The sequence below is a fragment of the Vespula pensylvanica genome, chromosome 10 (assembly GCF_014466175.1).
Source record: "Vespula pensylvanica isolate Volc-1 chromosome 10, ASM1446617v1, whole genome shotgun sequence".
Lineage (NCBI taxonomy): Eukaryota > Metazoa > Arthropoda > Insecta > Hymenoptera > Vespidae > Vespula > Vespula pensylvanica.
The window spans coordinates 2,813,558-2,829,837 of NC_057694.1; the positions used below are offsets into that span (position 1 = coordinate 2,813,558).

General features: G+C 29.0%; 3 protein-coding genes across 7 annotated transcripts in view; 1 reads left to right on the forward strand and 2 right to left on the reverse strand.

The window, feature by feature from the left end:
- Nucleotides 1-1,638, forward strand: part of LOC122632687 (uncharacterized protein PF11_0213) — a 7,906-nt gene extending 6,268 nt beyond the window's left edge. For 3 of the 4 annotated variants that reach the window (XM_043819809.1, XM_043819812.1, XM_043819810.1), the window contains exons 6-7: nucleotides 434-577; nucleotides 1,006-1,638. In XM_043819809.1, the coding sequence (XP_043675744.1) occupies nucleotides 434-577; nucleotides 1,006-1,158 (297 nt within the window). In that variant the 3' untranslated portion in view covers nucleotides 1,159-1,638. The remainder of the gene's footprint in view (nucleotides 1-433; nucleotides 578-1,005) is intronic. The other variant, XM_043819813.1, reaches the window with a different exon arrangement.
- A 1,261-nt stretch (nucleotides 1,639-2,899) lies between these two features.
- Nucleotides 2,900-14,953, reverse strand: LOC122632684 (supervillin-like). 2 transcript variants are annotated; one of them, XM_043819806.1, is made up of 27 exons: nucleotides 14,517-14,953; nucleotides 13,727-13,912; nucleotides 13,404-13,562; nucleotides 13,242-13,324; nucleotides 12,994-13,126; nucleotides 12,600-12,846; nucleotides 11,141-12,529; nucleotides 9,950-10,065; nucleotides 9,317-9,859; nucleotides 8,446-9,175; nucleotides 8,079-8,322; nucleotides 7,699-7,972; nucleotides 7,515-7,610; nucleotides 7,264-7,432; nucleotides 7,017-7,174; nucleotides 6,614-6,855; nucleotides 6,256-6,454; nucleotides 6,026-6,177; nucleotides 5,334-5,795; nucleotides 5,049-5,199; nucleotides 4,747-4,898; nucleotides 4,391-4,663; nucleotides 4,177-4,300; nucleotides 3,868-4,062; nucleotides 3,495-3,769; nucleotides 3,237-3,392; nucleotides 2,900-3,065 (listed from the first exon to the last, which is right to left on the reverse strand). In XM_043819806.1, the coding sequence occupies exons 2-27, from the start codon at nucleotides 13,908-13,910 to the stop codon at nucleotides 2,979-2,981; spliced, it is 6,993 nt and encodes a 2,330-aa protein (XP_043675741.1). In that variant the 5' UTR covers nucleotides 13,911-13,912; nucleotides 14,517-14,953; the 3' UTR covers nucleotides 2,900-2,978. The 2 variants fall into 2 exon arrangements, with proteins under 2 accessions (XP_043675741.1, XP_043675740.1); XM_043819805.1 differs by having other exon boundaries at nucleotides 9,317-10,065.
- Nucleotides 14,954-15,275: 322 nt separating this feature from the next.
- The window catches only part of LOC122632353, a 1,819-nt gene continuing 814 nt past the window's right edge, over nucleotides 15,276-16,280 (reverse strand). The window contains exon 3 of the mRNA XM_043819061.1: nucleotides 15,276-16,248. Coding sequence (XP_043674996.1) covers nucleotides 15,940-16,248 — 309 coding nt within the window. The 3' untranslated portion in view covers nucleotides 15,276-15,939. The remainder of the gene's footprint in view (nucleotides 16,249-16,280) is intronic.

A 16,280-nucleotide genomic window follows, 5' to 3' on the forward strand; every position in this document is an offset into this window, starting at 1 on the left:
ATATATATATATATATATATATATATATATGTATGTATGTATGTATGTATAACAGCATTGATGTAACAAACAGGAATATATTTTTATCTAATTCAAGTAATTTACATAAATTAACATACAAATCATGAAATCTATCATGCACTTAATTTACACCTGTTTTATTTACATCTATTTTGTTTACATCTGTTTTGTTTACATCTCCTAACTTTTCTCATTGAACGAACTACGATAACGTCGGCACAACAGATGAAAGGTTGTATATATTAACAAATATATAAAGTGGAAAGATAAAAATGTAAAAATTTCAAGACTGTGTTGTTTAAGTATTGCCTTATATAAAGATTATTATCTATATATATAAATCCTTATACCATATAGTAAGAATAACACTAAAGAATTATAATAAATAATATTATGTTTTTTATTATTATAGACAAGTGAACTACTTTTGGGTGGAAGGACTTTGACAGCAAGTGAAGCATTAAGAGCTGGGCTTGTTACTAGAGTTTTATGGCCAGATAGATTCCAAGTAGAATTATTACCTTCTTTGAAGGCTATGAGTGAACAATCATCTCAGGTAAAATTTTATTAAAATATTTTTTTATAATTATTTTTATAACAGATTTACGAATGGGGAAGTAAATGGAATCGATCTTATGAAAGAGAGAGAGAGAGAGAGAGAGAGAGAGACAAATAGAGAGAGATATATAAATCTTTAATCAGAATGAAAATAAGCTACATAAACAAGACTAGAGAATAATTCTCATGTATTTTATTCTTCCCTATAATTAAAAAACAAAGAAGATAAATAATAATCCGTAATATTTTTCTATATAAAATATTTTTATGATAAATGTTGATATATATGTATGAAAGTATATATTGAAATTCTCATATAAAACCATCATTCCGATTTATATAATTTCCAATAATGAAATGATTGATGCATAAAATTTGCAGTTAAATTTGTTACTATCACGTATCTAGTTATTTTTTTATTTGCAGTCTATGGAAGCAACAAAAGCTTTACTACGTCATAGTTTACGAAAAAAATTGGATGCAGCATTGGAATCGGAAACATATTTATTGATTCAACATTGGTGTTCTACAGAATGTCAACTTGCTATAAAAGCTTACATCGATGGAAAGATAGAATAAAGAATGATAATGGTAATATTTGTGTATAATTTTTATTCTACAAATATCATTATTAAATGTAGGATTGTGCCCAGAAATAATTAAGGATATTCTGAATATGGAAATAAAAAAATATTCTGTTTCTTGTAATCTTATATAGATTCCATTAAGTTAACCATTATTTATAATGGATTAAGCAATTCCACCTATTAAAAAGATTTATTTTAGTAAAGAAAAAAAAAAGAAAAACAAAAGTATTTTAATTTAATTTAATTTTTACTGTATATGCAAAGTAAAATTACATGCTGCAGATACCCATCGAATTCAGAGAAAGTATTGATAATACGTATATTCTGCACTGTTAATAAGAAATGATGATAAGATTAAAGAAATGAAGAAACCAGATGTGAAATGAAATTGATGTGATGATATTGGTGTGACACTTTATGTCAACGCACGATTATTTTAAGTATAGAAAATAAATATTAAATCATTCGATCAGATGGACTATTTTAATATTAGACCATTTAGGCGTATAAATTTACTATATATAAACATTATATATATATATATATATTATATATATGTGTGACACGTATACATATATATATATATGATATACATACATATATATATATACACATAACATACTAACATTTTTCTGCAATATGTCACTATTGTTAGAATAAAATAAAGAAGTAACTATTGTAAAAACACGATGCATTTGTATTCATTATGTATATTGATTGAAAAAATCTTTAAATCCATTTGCATATAAACGTTCGATATTAATTTGCTTTACATTAAATGTACAGCTGTGCCTTGGTCTACTATTTCTATATAATTAATAAAAAAGCAAGAAAAAATGAGAAATTAAAAAAGTTATCAGTAGATTAAATTAATTGTATCGAAAACAGCAAATATGAATTTACATAATTTGGATGTAATTGTGCATGTAGTATTTTAAAAAACTATTCATTATTTTTTTTTATCATTCATATAATTGTTAGATCTTATTTGATCTTATTATTATACGATGTACCAAAAAGATTTCTCTATATTTTGAGGTTTATAATATTAGATAAATAATGATTTATAATGTGATATTAAAATGTAAATTTTAAAACAAATAATGTTTTTTTGACGCGTATTACAATTTCCCTCCAAAATACATCTTAATAATAAAATATTGCAAAACAGACCAGTATTTCTTTATGTATACATTATAATTGTATTCTGTAATTTGAATAATAATGTATAATTTGTGTGTGTTCAAGTTCGTATTCTTTTTAAAAATGTCTATACTTGTTTACCATTGGATTTATAAAGGACAGATAAATGAGATTCATAAAATATAATGATATATCATTAAATACTGTTTAAAAACACAGAATAATTTGTAAAGAACACAATATCTCTTGTATAAATATTACATATTGTAAAATTAAGCCATTCTAAAAGGTGTTATATTATTGATAAATATAAAGCTCATACAAATATAAATGAAATATTCACAAGCTAATTTGCATGTATTAAAAATATATGATAATTTGTTATATATATATACATATATATATATATATACATATATATATATAATAATTATTATTATATATGTGTGTATATGTATATATTATATTTGAGTGTAATAGTAAACATCGCGAATATATCAGTTAATTACAATCAATGGACAATTTTAGGCAACTCTTGTACATCAATTCATACATTCAAAAGTTAAAAAAGTTTAAAGTTATAAACGTTATGAAACAGTGAATTAAGAGTTTATTAAACGCTTTACAAGAACACCTATTTCTCGTAGAATATATAAACCAGGTAACTAATCAAAACAATCCTACCTCTTTTTTGAGATTCACTTGTTTCCACATAGGAAGTTCTTGAAATTCTTCTTTACTCATTCCCAATAATTCCTGTGTAAAAATATTTCGTTATATAAAAAAGACAAAAATAATTCACAAATAGTTTAGTAACAAACATAATTATTGTTATAAAGTACTTGCAAATAAAAGGACATACATATTAAATGTTTGTAATGAAAAAGAAAAAGTAAAAGTAGAAAATATATAAAATAGGATACTAACTTGAAAATGCTGTTGAGATAAGTAAAGTTCAAGTCTTGTAGGATCAACTCCTACTGGTAGTGGTCGTTGTAATAATTGAGCTGGTGGATAAGTGCTTTGCGTTAATCGAGCCAGCTCACTTTCAACTTTCAACATTTCACCTGGATTTCGGCCCTCCTAATAATAAAATGAACATTGAGATACAATGTATATATTATCATGTAAGATTAATGCAGAGTTTCTTTTTATAAATCCTTAAAAGTTCATTTTTACAATTACCTGCATATTTAATTCCGCAATATCGTCACGATATGTCCACGTAGGAAATAGATTTATAAATTGCAATGGCTCTAAGCCAGCCCAGACTAGATATATTGGGAATTTTGTAATATTTGGGTGAATACTTTCCCAGTACTGGATTGCCATAGTCATTGTAGTTTTTCTTTCAGCTTGCCATCTTACTGCTTTACTACCAGAATGGTCTTCAGCTTCAGAATCAGGCCACCATCCTTGCCATATCCATACCTCATTTTTATTGTCAAGTAAAAATAAGGCTGTTGAAAAATAATAGATATCTTTTTCACTTAGAAATTGCAAAGTTGTGACATAGATTTTTATATCTTTTAAACTGATAATAATAATTTAACAATACCTGGCTGATTAACCTGATACAATTCATCTTGTAAGAAGGGAAAAGGAGTAGGCAGATGACCACGATGTAGACATAATATTTCTGTTACTTTGAATTCTTTAGTAATACTAGAGAAATGGAATAATCTTGGTGTGTGATCTTGAATTTGATCTTTTTTCAAAGAAATATATAAAGTCTTATTCATTCCACCTAATGCTGAAAGAAATAATTATTGTTTATAATCTTGGGAAAAAAATTAATACCAAAGATCTCTTAACAACAATAAGATTAAATGTTATTATTAAATATCAGAAAATACAGTGATCTTACCATTAAAAAATTCTTCAGGTTCTGCACCCTCATTAATTTCAAGAATGTCTAAATTAATTTCATATGTTAATCCAAATTCTTCCAGTCGTTTATCTTTAATTTTATCAGCAGCAAATAATGCATTCTATAAAAAAAGAAAATATCAACCAAAACTATTGTAGCTACAAAACATATTCACATTAGATAATTTGGATAATATAATTAAAGAGAATACCTTTCTTATATGAGGCAATGCATTAGATCCATGCCAGACATAGATTTTTGCATCTTTGATATCTAATAAAACGAATGAACCTCGACTTCTCAACTGACGAGTGCTACAAGGTATTTCAGTTAAAAATACTTCCGATTCAAGTGTGCCTCTACAAATATACAGTCTCCATTGTTGATCACATCTTTTATCTGCTTTTTTACCCATGTGTATTACCATCCCTCCAGAAAATAAATTTAAAAAAGCAGCTGGTTCAAAACCTTGAACTACACGAATCTAATACGAATAATAAATACATTCGAAGATAGGATATAAAAAATGTAAATAATTTCAATTTAATGAAATACCAATAGCCATACTTGTGGTCCTTGTTCATTATCAAGTTCTACTGTAAGCAAAGCTGCTGCACCTTGTTCGTTTAAGGATGCATTTTTTCCTTGCCAAATAAAGTACACTGAACGATCTCTTCCTTTTGCGGAATGTTTAGATTGCAACCCACTAAGTTCACGACCTAAATAAATAAATAAATATATGCAATATTATACATATAATAATTTAAAAATAAAAAAGGATAAAATAAAGAAAAACGAAAAATAAAAAAAATAAAAGAGGAATATGTTATGATAATTTCTATAATGTAGTAAAATTAATAATATTTTACCAGTAATAGTAACTGAGTACATCCAACGTACGATATAGCTATCTCCCGTATAAAATTGTCCATTTGACAAATTATCCAATAATGTATGTGAAAATTCATCTATATGCCATACATTTATACTTGTAGTTTCGACAGTATATTGTTTCATTAACTGAAATATAACAAAGCATTTTGTCGTTATTTTTTTAAAAGATATTCAAACAAATTAATTTTTTTTCGTAAAACACGACATTTATTGATCGTTGTTCATTAACTATTATTCACTATTATCATGCGAATAACTACCTCATCATCATACCAACCAGTTCCTCTTCCCAAATGACATCCCTTAATATTTAAATCAACAGGTGTATTGTTTGGTTCTATTATAACATTCAAATTACATGGCTCTACAATTATTGTTCCATCGATTTGTTCTTTATCTTTAATAGTTTTCATTTTGATTATACCAGCAACATTTGGCCAGTCAAGAAATTTTTCACGAAAAAGAACTGTTTCAACATGTTGAGTTAATTTTGCAAATAGGCACCATGAAGGTCTTGTTTTTTCATTTTTTATATCTGTAAGTAATTTATTACGTCTTCCAATCATACATGCTGCATTGATTGGGCAAATTGCACATTCCGTATAGTCATAGCCTTCCTTCCATAGTTCTGTGGCAAGACGGGTAGCAACTTTTTTCTTATTATTTGAGGCTCTTTTACCAGTCCATATATACATCTCACTTCCAAAATCAAATACCAGTATCTTTATAGAAAGTAGGATGAAAAACATGCAACAAAATATAGCATAGTAATAACAATAGTAATAATGATGATGATGATGATGATGATTATGATGATGATAATATAATTATAATAATAATAATAACAAAAAAAAAAGAATAACAACACTATTAATATAATGTTAATATTAATAGTGATATAGAATAAAAAAAAAATTGTAAAAAGAATAAATAGTAAAAATAGCTTTTTTACCTTGTTCAAATCCAACATTTCAATCTTTGGTATAGCACCCCAATACTTTTCAAGAGGAACTAATTCTTCATCTTTAACTTCATATATCATATTTGTATTGATTATAGCAGATTCATATAATTCATCTTCATCAGGGTGACCACCATCAATCACTAAAATTTACACTCATAATTAATTATAACTCTAAATCGAATATATTAAATATATTAAGCAGCAACAAAAAATGTTACCATCAATATCAGTATCTATGCCAAGATAATTCCAAAATTGTTTAATTTGACTTCTTGTACAAGTTATTTTATCTTCATTAATTGTAATAACTTGAGAAGCTTGACAACCTAGATCCTTATTCTGCTGAATACTTAATGCTATCTCTGCTGCACGAGCTTTTTCAATAACATTACTATATTTTCCCACATAATTATAAACCTATAAGCAACAATGAGTCAAAATTTTTTGATTTCTATATTAATAACAAAATATTATAAAACAACGAATTAAATAAAAAAAAAAAAAAGATCAATTTATTTTAATCATGACAATTAAGCACAAATGATATAAAAAAGAAATCTATGAATAATACTATACCTCTGATTTTGTAACTAATACATAAGTATCACCACTATTGATACTGTTAGCTACTGGTTCAACCAGTCTAGCTTGAACATGACGTCTGCCTTTTACCATAATCAACATTAAATCTTTATACGGTCGTAATTTATTCATAGTATAATTTGCATCCGCAATATTTCTTAACGTTATAGCGCTAAAATCTTCCGTAGAAGCTAATCCAGCAAGAGCTTCTACAGCCAAGGCTGAATTTTTAGCAACTAGAAATTAACAAATATTACACAATGTGTGCATTTCAATCTAGAAATCTAGTAGACATCTATAATCATACACTATAATCATTTTGAAAAGAATTTCCTTATTTAAATAGATTGAGATATATTTATGTATTATTTACATAAACATATTGATATGTACTTACGTTTCTCTACGTTTAAACTTCTCATTACCTTCTCTGCAATTCCTGTAGAAACTTCGGTATATTCAGATTTCAAATCGGTACGCGATGCAAGTAATTTTATAGGATTTTTCGAAGCTGCACGCCTTTTCTGTGTTTGTATATTTCGTTTTTGACCTAGTCTATGCGATAGAAAAAAAAATATATTTTTTATTTCCTAAAGAATCGTATCTTTTTTTATCATGCAGATTAAGTAAAATGCATCACTTACAATTCCGAATGCGATGTGATTACATCAAAAGCACTTTCATCTAAACTAAAACGTTCAGTCTCACATTTTTTCAAAGATACTCCAGTATAGAAAGATGTAAAAGTTTCATCATCTACTTTAGGAACAGATACAGTTGCTAATACAGTAGATTTAGTTTTATTTTCTTCACCTGAAATATACGTCAATGTAAACATTATGTTCTTTAAGAAAGTTAATCTAATTATACTAATGTATTAATATAAAAAACAAACCACTTTCATCGCTGGCAGGCTCTGAGAAACTTCTTCTTACTGTGATGGGTGAATCTTTGCTTGGACTTGATGGCGTCGAAAGAATATCCTTTGTATCTAATAAAATTTAAGTTATCAATGAATCTGATATAAAATAAAAAGTGATTATTATCGTTAGCTTCAAAATAAATCAATTATAAAATACCTTTTCGTCCTTTAAACCTTTCCGGCCTTGGTCTTTTTTTCTTGTCCGCGATATTGTTCATAACTTCGATGCAAAGTGAAGACGAACTCTCTTCTAAATTTTCTGTTTGTTCAACTTTCATTTTACCTGCTACTGTAAATTTGATAGCATCTGGTGCAGCAATTCGTTTTTTCCATCCCTCTGCAGCAGATTCTAATTTACCAAGACAATCGGCTAATACACCTTGTCTAATCGTTAGTTCTTCCTTATTAAACGTAGTACTGCAAAGTACATCCTAAGGATATAAAAATATAATTAAAATACCAGAAATAATGAATAATAAATATAATGAAAGAAATGCATTTAATGTTATTACAACATAAAAAAAGAAATTAATTTACAGAAGTTTCACTCATTATCCGACGTTTCCAATTAGTACTGCCGCTACGTTGAAGTGCTGCTAATCGATCAGCGATACTCATACTTGGACTTTCAGCAACTTCTGAAATAGGTATCGTTTGTGTTGCGCTACGATATAAACCTGGTAGAGTTGTGGTAGCATTACATTTCTCTTTTGTTACGTCAAATGATGTACCTTCGCTACTTAATGCATGATGACTAGCACTTTTGGACAAAGCAGCATGTCTATAAAATATAATAAATTATATAAAATGGTTATATATTATCAGTTCCTGAGCATTGTATGCTAATATAGAAAAAGAAAGAAGAAATATCAAGCTATAATAAACATAGAAATAACGCGCTTACTTAGCTTGTTTTGTTAATGCATTCTGACGTCGTCGAAAAATAGCTTCATTTTTAATAATACCACGGACTTCGCGGCTGGCTGAAGAAGACGCGTCATCGTCTGAAGACTGAGGTATTTCATTTTTAGGTAAATGTTTATCTTCGCTATTATATTTTTGTGACATAACACTGTCAATTTTAATATTATCTATTTCATCTAAATTGAAATTGGTTCTTGATCTACATGACTTATCCTGAGAGATTACTTTTGTAAGACAAGGCACTGCGTGTTCTTGTTTTATTTCATTGTAAATGCCCTCTTTATCATCGTGTTCTTCTAAATTATGTAAATAATAAAAATCTTTTGACAATGTAACTGTTGTATCTTCTTTTTCTTCATATTGATGTTGCTTAACATCTGTATTTTTACTTTGCAGAAAAGTATCACTGCTGGTTGTTTCATCATTATTATAATTTGAATCACATTTATCAAATGATGTAGGAGTACTACTTCTTAAATTTGAATGTGGCATAATATCACAAGTACTAGAAGCTTGTTGTTGTAATTCCTCTGATTCTTTTTTAAGTACAGACTTTATTAATTTCAAACCTTCAAGTTCAGGACTTTTAGTTCGAAATAGATTATTTGAATGGTAGCTAGAAGATTTTAAGATACTTTTTGGCAATTCATTTTGAGAACCAGTTGACAATTGGGTATCATTAATTGTCTTTTGAGATTCTTCAAAAATACCTAAAATGTAGATATTACATTATTTTATCAAGTTTTTATATTGTTAAAAAATTATATCTGTTTCCTTAACAGATGTCAAAACATTCACAAAAAATATTTATTACGTATACATATTATATACATGTAATATGTAATTCTTACCTTTAGTTAAAGAAAGTTTCTCAACAGCGTTTAATGGAGATATACGGGACGCAACCTCTACTTCTTCAGATGTAACGGGTTGTGTCTTATAACGAGTACCAGGTCGCCTTCGTAAATGTCTTTCCTGAGAAACTTTGTTTGATGAAGATGATGTTTCTGCTATGATTTTTTGATTAAATAATCTCACCCGTTCTGCTAAACTCAATTTTGATGGATCATATTCGTCATCAGGTGTATAAGTACTTTCTGCTTTTATATTAGAAGATGCTTCATTGTTTGAAGCAGCATTACGTTGATTTTGTAATACAGCTTCTTGGACCTCTTGTAAAGTCACGGGTTGCGTATTAAATCTATCATTGCCTTGAAGCTTACGTTCTCTATAACGTTGTATACCATGTGATGCTTTATATTGTACATTTTGAGATGTACTTTTTTCTTTAGACGTTACATTCTCCTCCATATTCTTAAAGTGTAAAGCCATTGCAGATACACTGTTACTACGATGTGCAATATAATTTTCTTCTATATTACTTGCTTCCAAATCTGTTTTTGATTCATTCACAGGTGGATTTAAATTATGTTCAGCTTTCTTAGATATAGACATTTGAGTATAAAAATTTATGTTTTTCTCACAATTTCTATTTATAACAAATTCGTGGGATTCCGGTTTTATTTCACTTGATGTTTCTTTCTTGAGTATCAATCGTTTGTCTTTATATTCTTTATTGACTTTCTCGTCCACAGTTGCACTACAACAAATCAATGTGAAGAATATCTATTATTACTTTATTTTTACTTTGACTTAATTTATATAAAAATCTAATAAACATAAAATTTTGTTATGGCTAATTTTTAGTAAAATTTAACTACTAATTGTAACAGTATATGTTTAGTTTTAGACTTTACAAAGATGACATTTAGTCCAAATATACTCACATAACTTGATAATCAAAAGTATGTAAATTTGATAATACTTATAACACAGATATAAAAAATAAAGCGATAACTTTTCTTTTAACACAATAGTATAGAGAAACACATTGTTTTTAATGTATAATGTACATGTAAAAATTATATTAAACAATAGATAAAATTCTATTTTGTAAAGAGTATGGTTAAACTGCAGTATGCATCCAACTGTCTGTGATTTCTGGTACCTATGAGGATTGCTAGGTGATCTATAATTAAACTTGGCACAGAATCAAAGTCTCAACAAACTCACATATTACCATTGGTACTAAAAATGTAAACAAATTCATATAATGTTGTACAGAAAATTTTTTGGGAAATTATATCATTGACAATAATATCCTACTATATCGATTATATTTATCCATTTATCATTTATATATATATATATATATATATATATATATATATATAAAATACACATATATACGCACATATATAATTTATTATTATTTGACCTAAAATATTAAGAATAATTAAAATATACAATACTCTCTCTTTCTCTCTTCTTGGTAATTTAGGAAATAAAATTTGTGCTCTGTTCATATTACTTTTGTTATTACAAAAATAATCAAATTGTTTATAATTATTAAATTACAACATATTACATCATATAAAAAAATAAAAATTAAAAGTAAAAAAACAAATATTTGTCTAATATTAATATATTTTTGATTAAGTGAGTACAGATAAAAGAAATCTCAAAATATTATAAATATTAATATATATTTATGATAAAAGTCTTCACTCAAAAATAGTATATATAGTTGAAAAGAAATAATATATATAAAAAAATTTAAAGAATATATATATATATATATATATAAGCGACAATATTATTCAAATACTACATACCTATCAATGGAATCGCGACGGGTTGTGACTGAACTTTCATTAGACTGTGACAAATGCGACCTTAAATTGTTACCACTCATTGATTTTATATATGATTGATTTTGCAACATATCACACAAAGAACTCGATTCAAGAGATCTTCTTTTATCACGTACAACAGCTAACTCGTTACATATGTTAGAAGGTTGTACATGACCAACCGATTGTGCTCGTTTTCGTAAAAACAAGTTATTTCCAGTTACAGATAAGTCATTTAATACATTCGTATCATGAATATGTAAGCGTACACGTGTCTCTATTTCTCGAGAAGTAGATTGTTTTAATATTGGTTTTACACAATCGTTTTCTAATAATCCACCTGATCTAGATTGTAAGACACGATTTTTTAACATAGAAAGTTTCTTAGGAGAAGTTATATCCATATCATAATTACATTCATCTTGTGGACTTTTTCGTGAACACTTTAAAATTGTTTTCTTAGGTTTATCATCGTGTTCGTCAGATTCTGTACTTGATTTTTTTTTCAATATTGGACGCGGCTCGAGCGAAGGAGGATCATTTCCAGAGGATTCTTCTCTACTGTGCTTTTTTTTCAATATTGGTCTCACTTCAGAACCTTCAAATGTTTCAGTACCATTTGTAAGATCTGTTGCAATTGTCACGTGATGAATGGTATTGCTTGATCTTGTATTATTTGTAGATTTTCTTTTAAGAATCCCCTGTGGTTCTGGAGAACCAATTTGGCCGTCTTCTCTATCGTCTTCTCTAGAAGACTTACGTTTCAATATCGAAGTAGGTTGAGGATCAGGGCTTTGATCTCGTTTTATGATTTCATCTAACGACGATCGCCTTTGATTTTTTAAAATAGGCCTAAATTCGGAATAGTTGTTATCATTAAAAGAAACATCAGGTGAGCAACTGCGCCGTCGAAGTATTTCGCTTTCATCCAAACTACTACGTTTTTTTAAGATACCATGCCTTTTATGAATTGGTTCTATCACAGATGGTGAAAATGTCACAGGTAATGTATTGTGTGATGTACTAGATGAAGATTGACCTGTTTCATTTTCAGCCACCTTATGTTTAAGTATAGATACTGGTGGTTGACGTCCTGAACAAGAATCTTGTGGATATTCATCAGTGGATTTTTTTAAGATAGAACATTTACTCGGTGACACTGTTGTATGAATGTTTGCAGAATGATTTGTACATTTTGCCACATTTCTTGTAGGTGATACATTAGTTAAATGAATCTCAGACTTTTGTTTATGATTTACTGATAAACCACTATGCGATGCAAGTCTTTCTACTCGTTCCATAGTAGCTTTTGTCAATGCAGTCAGTGCATCAACCCTTCTCGAGACTTCTGAATCACTATGACCGTCCTTACTATCAATTTATATAAATATTAAATAGTTGTTCGTATTAATCGGAAATATTAAAAAAAAATTATAATTACCTGCTTTGTGGTGCATTACAACATTTTGTATTTGGAAGAGATGTAACAGTTGATGAGACATTAGGTTTGGAACGATGTATGTTATAATGAAAATTAACACGCGATGAGCCAAGTTTTGATTCTGTATGCTTTTTTTGTGAGCTAGCAGCAGTCTGATGAGAAGCACCAGTATCGGAAGACAATATTGTATCAGATATGTGATTTTGTTTACTTGATTGTCTTGAACCTCTTCTTTCATTATATTCAGCTAAAAATAAAAGCTACTTTTACTGCTATTAATTTGATATAATATACACCAAATTAAATATATATAATGCAGAAGTTATATATATTAAAAACAATTTCAATTACATTAAATAAAAAATTAAATTTTTAATATGTCTTATTTGCTTACAGTTAATTAAACGATCTGATGGAACTGCCTCTATATTGCTCGATCGATTTAGATATGATTTTCTTTTATAACTTTTATCTCTTTCTCGCACCGGATTCATTGTATTACCATTGTCTGAAGATACTGGATTGTCCTGCACATGCATATGTTGTTTATTACCATGTGTGAACATGACATATGTTAAATAATGATTATATGATGTTATTATACACATGCTACATGTTATATACCTATATAAAAATACTTACTACTTTAGTAGATAAATTAGCACTCAGTTGGGAGCTCGAAGGAGTAGAAGTTTCCAAAACACCTAATCGTTTTGATGTATTACCTAAAAGCAAAAATGTTTGTGGTAAAATATTAAGAAGCTTAAAAAACTTAAAAACATAAAAGACACTAAATATACTCACTATTCGATGATACAATAGAAGCAGCACGTAGCCTAGAAGCTTTAGTCTCACGAATATGCGTTACCTTATGTAATGCAAGATTTTTATGTTGATCCTTATTTTCCACTCTCTGTGTTGCACGATTAGACTTTCCTAACGTATAGCTATTTTTTTTATCCTCTATTTTATCAGAATCAGATTTATTTGATATTAATATCATAAAATTTTGTTATCACATATGTTTTTAATAAAAATACTTGCCTACTTACACAGGATTATGTCTTATGATAATAAATAAAATATAAATAAAATTCATAATAGTTTTCATAATAAGTCATACTTACTATCAGACGAACAAGGTATTAAATTCTTCCTAGGTCTGCACTCGGTATTTTGTTCATTGCACTGTATTTCATTACACTTAGAAGGATCAGTAGCATTTACACATTCCGAAGAGTTATTTTCTGTTCCATTCGAAGAACTTTCTCCGCTGGCTGCCATCAAAACTGTTGCACCAGCAGCTACCATTACTAAAAATAAATACTATATTACACCTGACATTGCCAATTTCTCTTGATTCCTATTTTGCCAAGAAATAAATTTCCAAAAATCATGCAATTCTTAAAGGATCATTCATGTGCATTATGACATATGTTAAGAAAAAAACTTAATCTATAATAATATATATATTGCCTTTTTTACAATATATTTCAAAATTATTCTTAAACTTCTTCAAAAGTTGTATATAGATATATTATGCATATTTAATAAGAATCAATTTGTTATTAAAAAATAAAGTTCACGAATATTCAAATATTTTTCTTATATCGCGAGTATATTCTCATTCGCATAATTAGGTCTTAACGGTGAATAAATTTCTATAAAATATATATGCTAAAAAATGTAATATTTCGAATAAAAAATAATAAATATGATCGATGTTATCAACGAATAAAAATCAAAGAGTGCAATAAAAGAAATAATAGAATAAAAAGTATTATCATTAAATTATAATAGAGAAAATATTTTATTAAGGAGAAAGTTTCTTTCTCTCCTTTTCTTTCTTTCGTTCTTTTCTTTTCTTTTTTTCTTTTTTTTTTTTTTTTTTTTTTTTTTTAAATATATTCTACCTACTTATTTACTGTATCCTTCCTTATGTTGCAGCCATAATCTTGCTTTTAAAAATAAGTTTAGAAATAATCCCGAAAGTAGTCAATAATACGGATTAATCCGTTTTATATTATCACAGTTATTAATACTTATAAAAAGCACCAATTCGTAAACTATAGAATACATATAAAAAATCACGGAACACCTATTGTATATATCGCGTATTGGAAAAATATTACGATCGACGGGAAAAAAGTATCGTCCCTGGAAATATTGCACAGGTATTACTCATCTGATCACGATTTCTCTTGTAACTGCCAGTAACAGTCAGTTGTCATTTACAGTTTACGAACACTAGCGATCCACACTTTATTCCACCGATAAGGTAATCGTTCTAGAGGGTGAATCACTGATAAATTCTCTTGCATAGTGATCGAGAATAGCAATAGGTAATACAGATTTTATCGCTCTGTTTTACCATGAGCTCTAACTGTAACGTTATCTTTCTAACGCTTCATAGAAAAATTAACAAAATAATTTCGATAAATTTCAATTTAACGTCGCAACATAATTTACGAAGTCAAACGATTCATACGATTGAAATCACCGACTAATTTTTCTAATTTTATTATATGATTACAGTAATATTTCCCATCTTCGCAAAAACGTTTTAATCAACGATCACGGCGAGTAGAACAAGGAACACAAGCCAACTTCTTATTTTGATTTCTCTCGTTATATATATATATATATATATATATATATATATATATATACCCACGAATGTTCATTTTGAAGAAGAAACTGTAAAAAGAAAGGAAAGAAAGAAAATACTACAAAGACGAATCGGTACTCTCGACGGTACATACAATTTCCTAGAATGGGGATAGTACAATTTTCATCCGATAGATGGAGCAAAGATCGCCGATATCGCAGTGCTCGGCATTTAATTACACGCAAGGCTACCTATCTACGATCGTTTAACATATCAATGATTGTACCGTTGCTTTCATGCTCTTCACAGCCTGTTTGCCAGCCAGCCTGGCACGGTAAATGATATGTGTGTGAGTGCGCGAGGCTAAAAGTGCCAGCCCTCTGTTGTATTCGTTGTTGCTGTCATCTACGCGTCACGATTGTCTCGATTTTTGTCGACGTCGATCGGTTGTCGGCCATTGCGTGTTACTGCTATTGCTACTACTATTGCTGCTGTTGCTATTACTGTTATTGTTACTGTTATTGCTGCTGCTGATACTGCTGCCGCTGTCCCGCATATGTTCTCTCAATACTCGCACGTGCGCGCGCGTTAAAGAACGCAAGCGAGCGTGTGTGTGTGTGTGTGTGTGTGTGTTCCGCGATTTGCGTTCGCGTATCCCTCCGAAAAGATGGCCGCCATGAAAGTGTACGGTGGTGATGTTGACGTCGTTCGCAACGAGGCTGCGTTACGTCCTCAAGAAGCGTGAGGAAGAGATTTTAATAACTCGAATGCGCGTGCCGCACTGGCGGTGGAATTGTGGAAAAAAGAGAACGGTCTTCGGAAGAGGAAACGAGGCCTTCGATAAGAGCCGCCGCCGGCAAGTGCGCTATTCGTCGCGAGGTTTCTCTCGCGGTGCACGACGACAAACGGGAAGGATAGAGGAGCGTAATAGCTAACAGCCGTGCAGGATACTATCGGGAGAAATAAAGAAGAAAGAACGTGAGTGAAAGACGGCTTCAATGTGTGACCAGTGGAGAGGTTGAGAGAGAGAGAGAGAGAGAGGAGAGAGAGGAGTGAGAGAGAGAGAGAGAGAG

What these genes read in the sequence shown, in the direction of transcription:
- LOC122632684 (XM_043819805.1), bottom strand. Translation starts at nt 13,910, where the DNA reads ATGGTAGCTGCTGGTGCAACAGTTTTGATGGCAGCCAGCGGAGAAAGT. An exon ending in TGTAATGCACCACAAAGCAG is followed by an intron (nt 12,530 to 12,599) that starts GTAATTATAATT and finishes ATAAATTGATAG; the next exon opens with TAAGGACGGTCATAGTGATT. An exon ending in CGTCGCGATTCCATTGATAG is followed by an intron (nt 10,066 to 11,140) that starts GTATGTAGTATT and finishes GATTTGTTGTAG; the next exon opens with TGCAACTGTGGACGAGAAAG.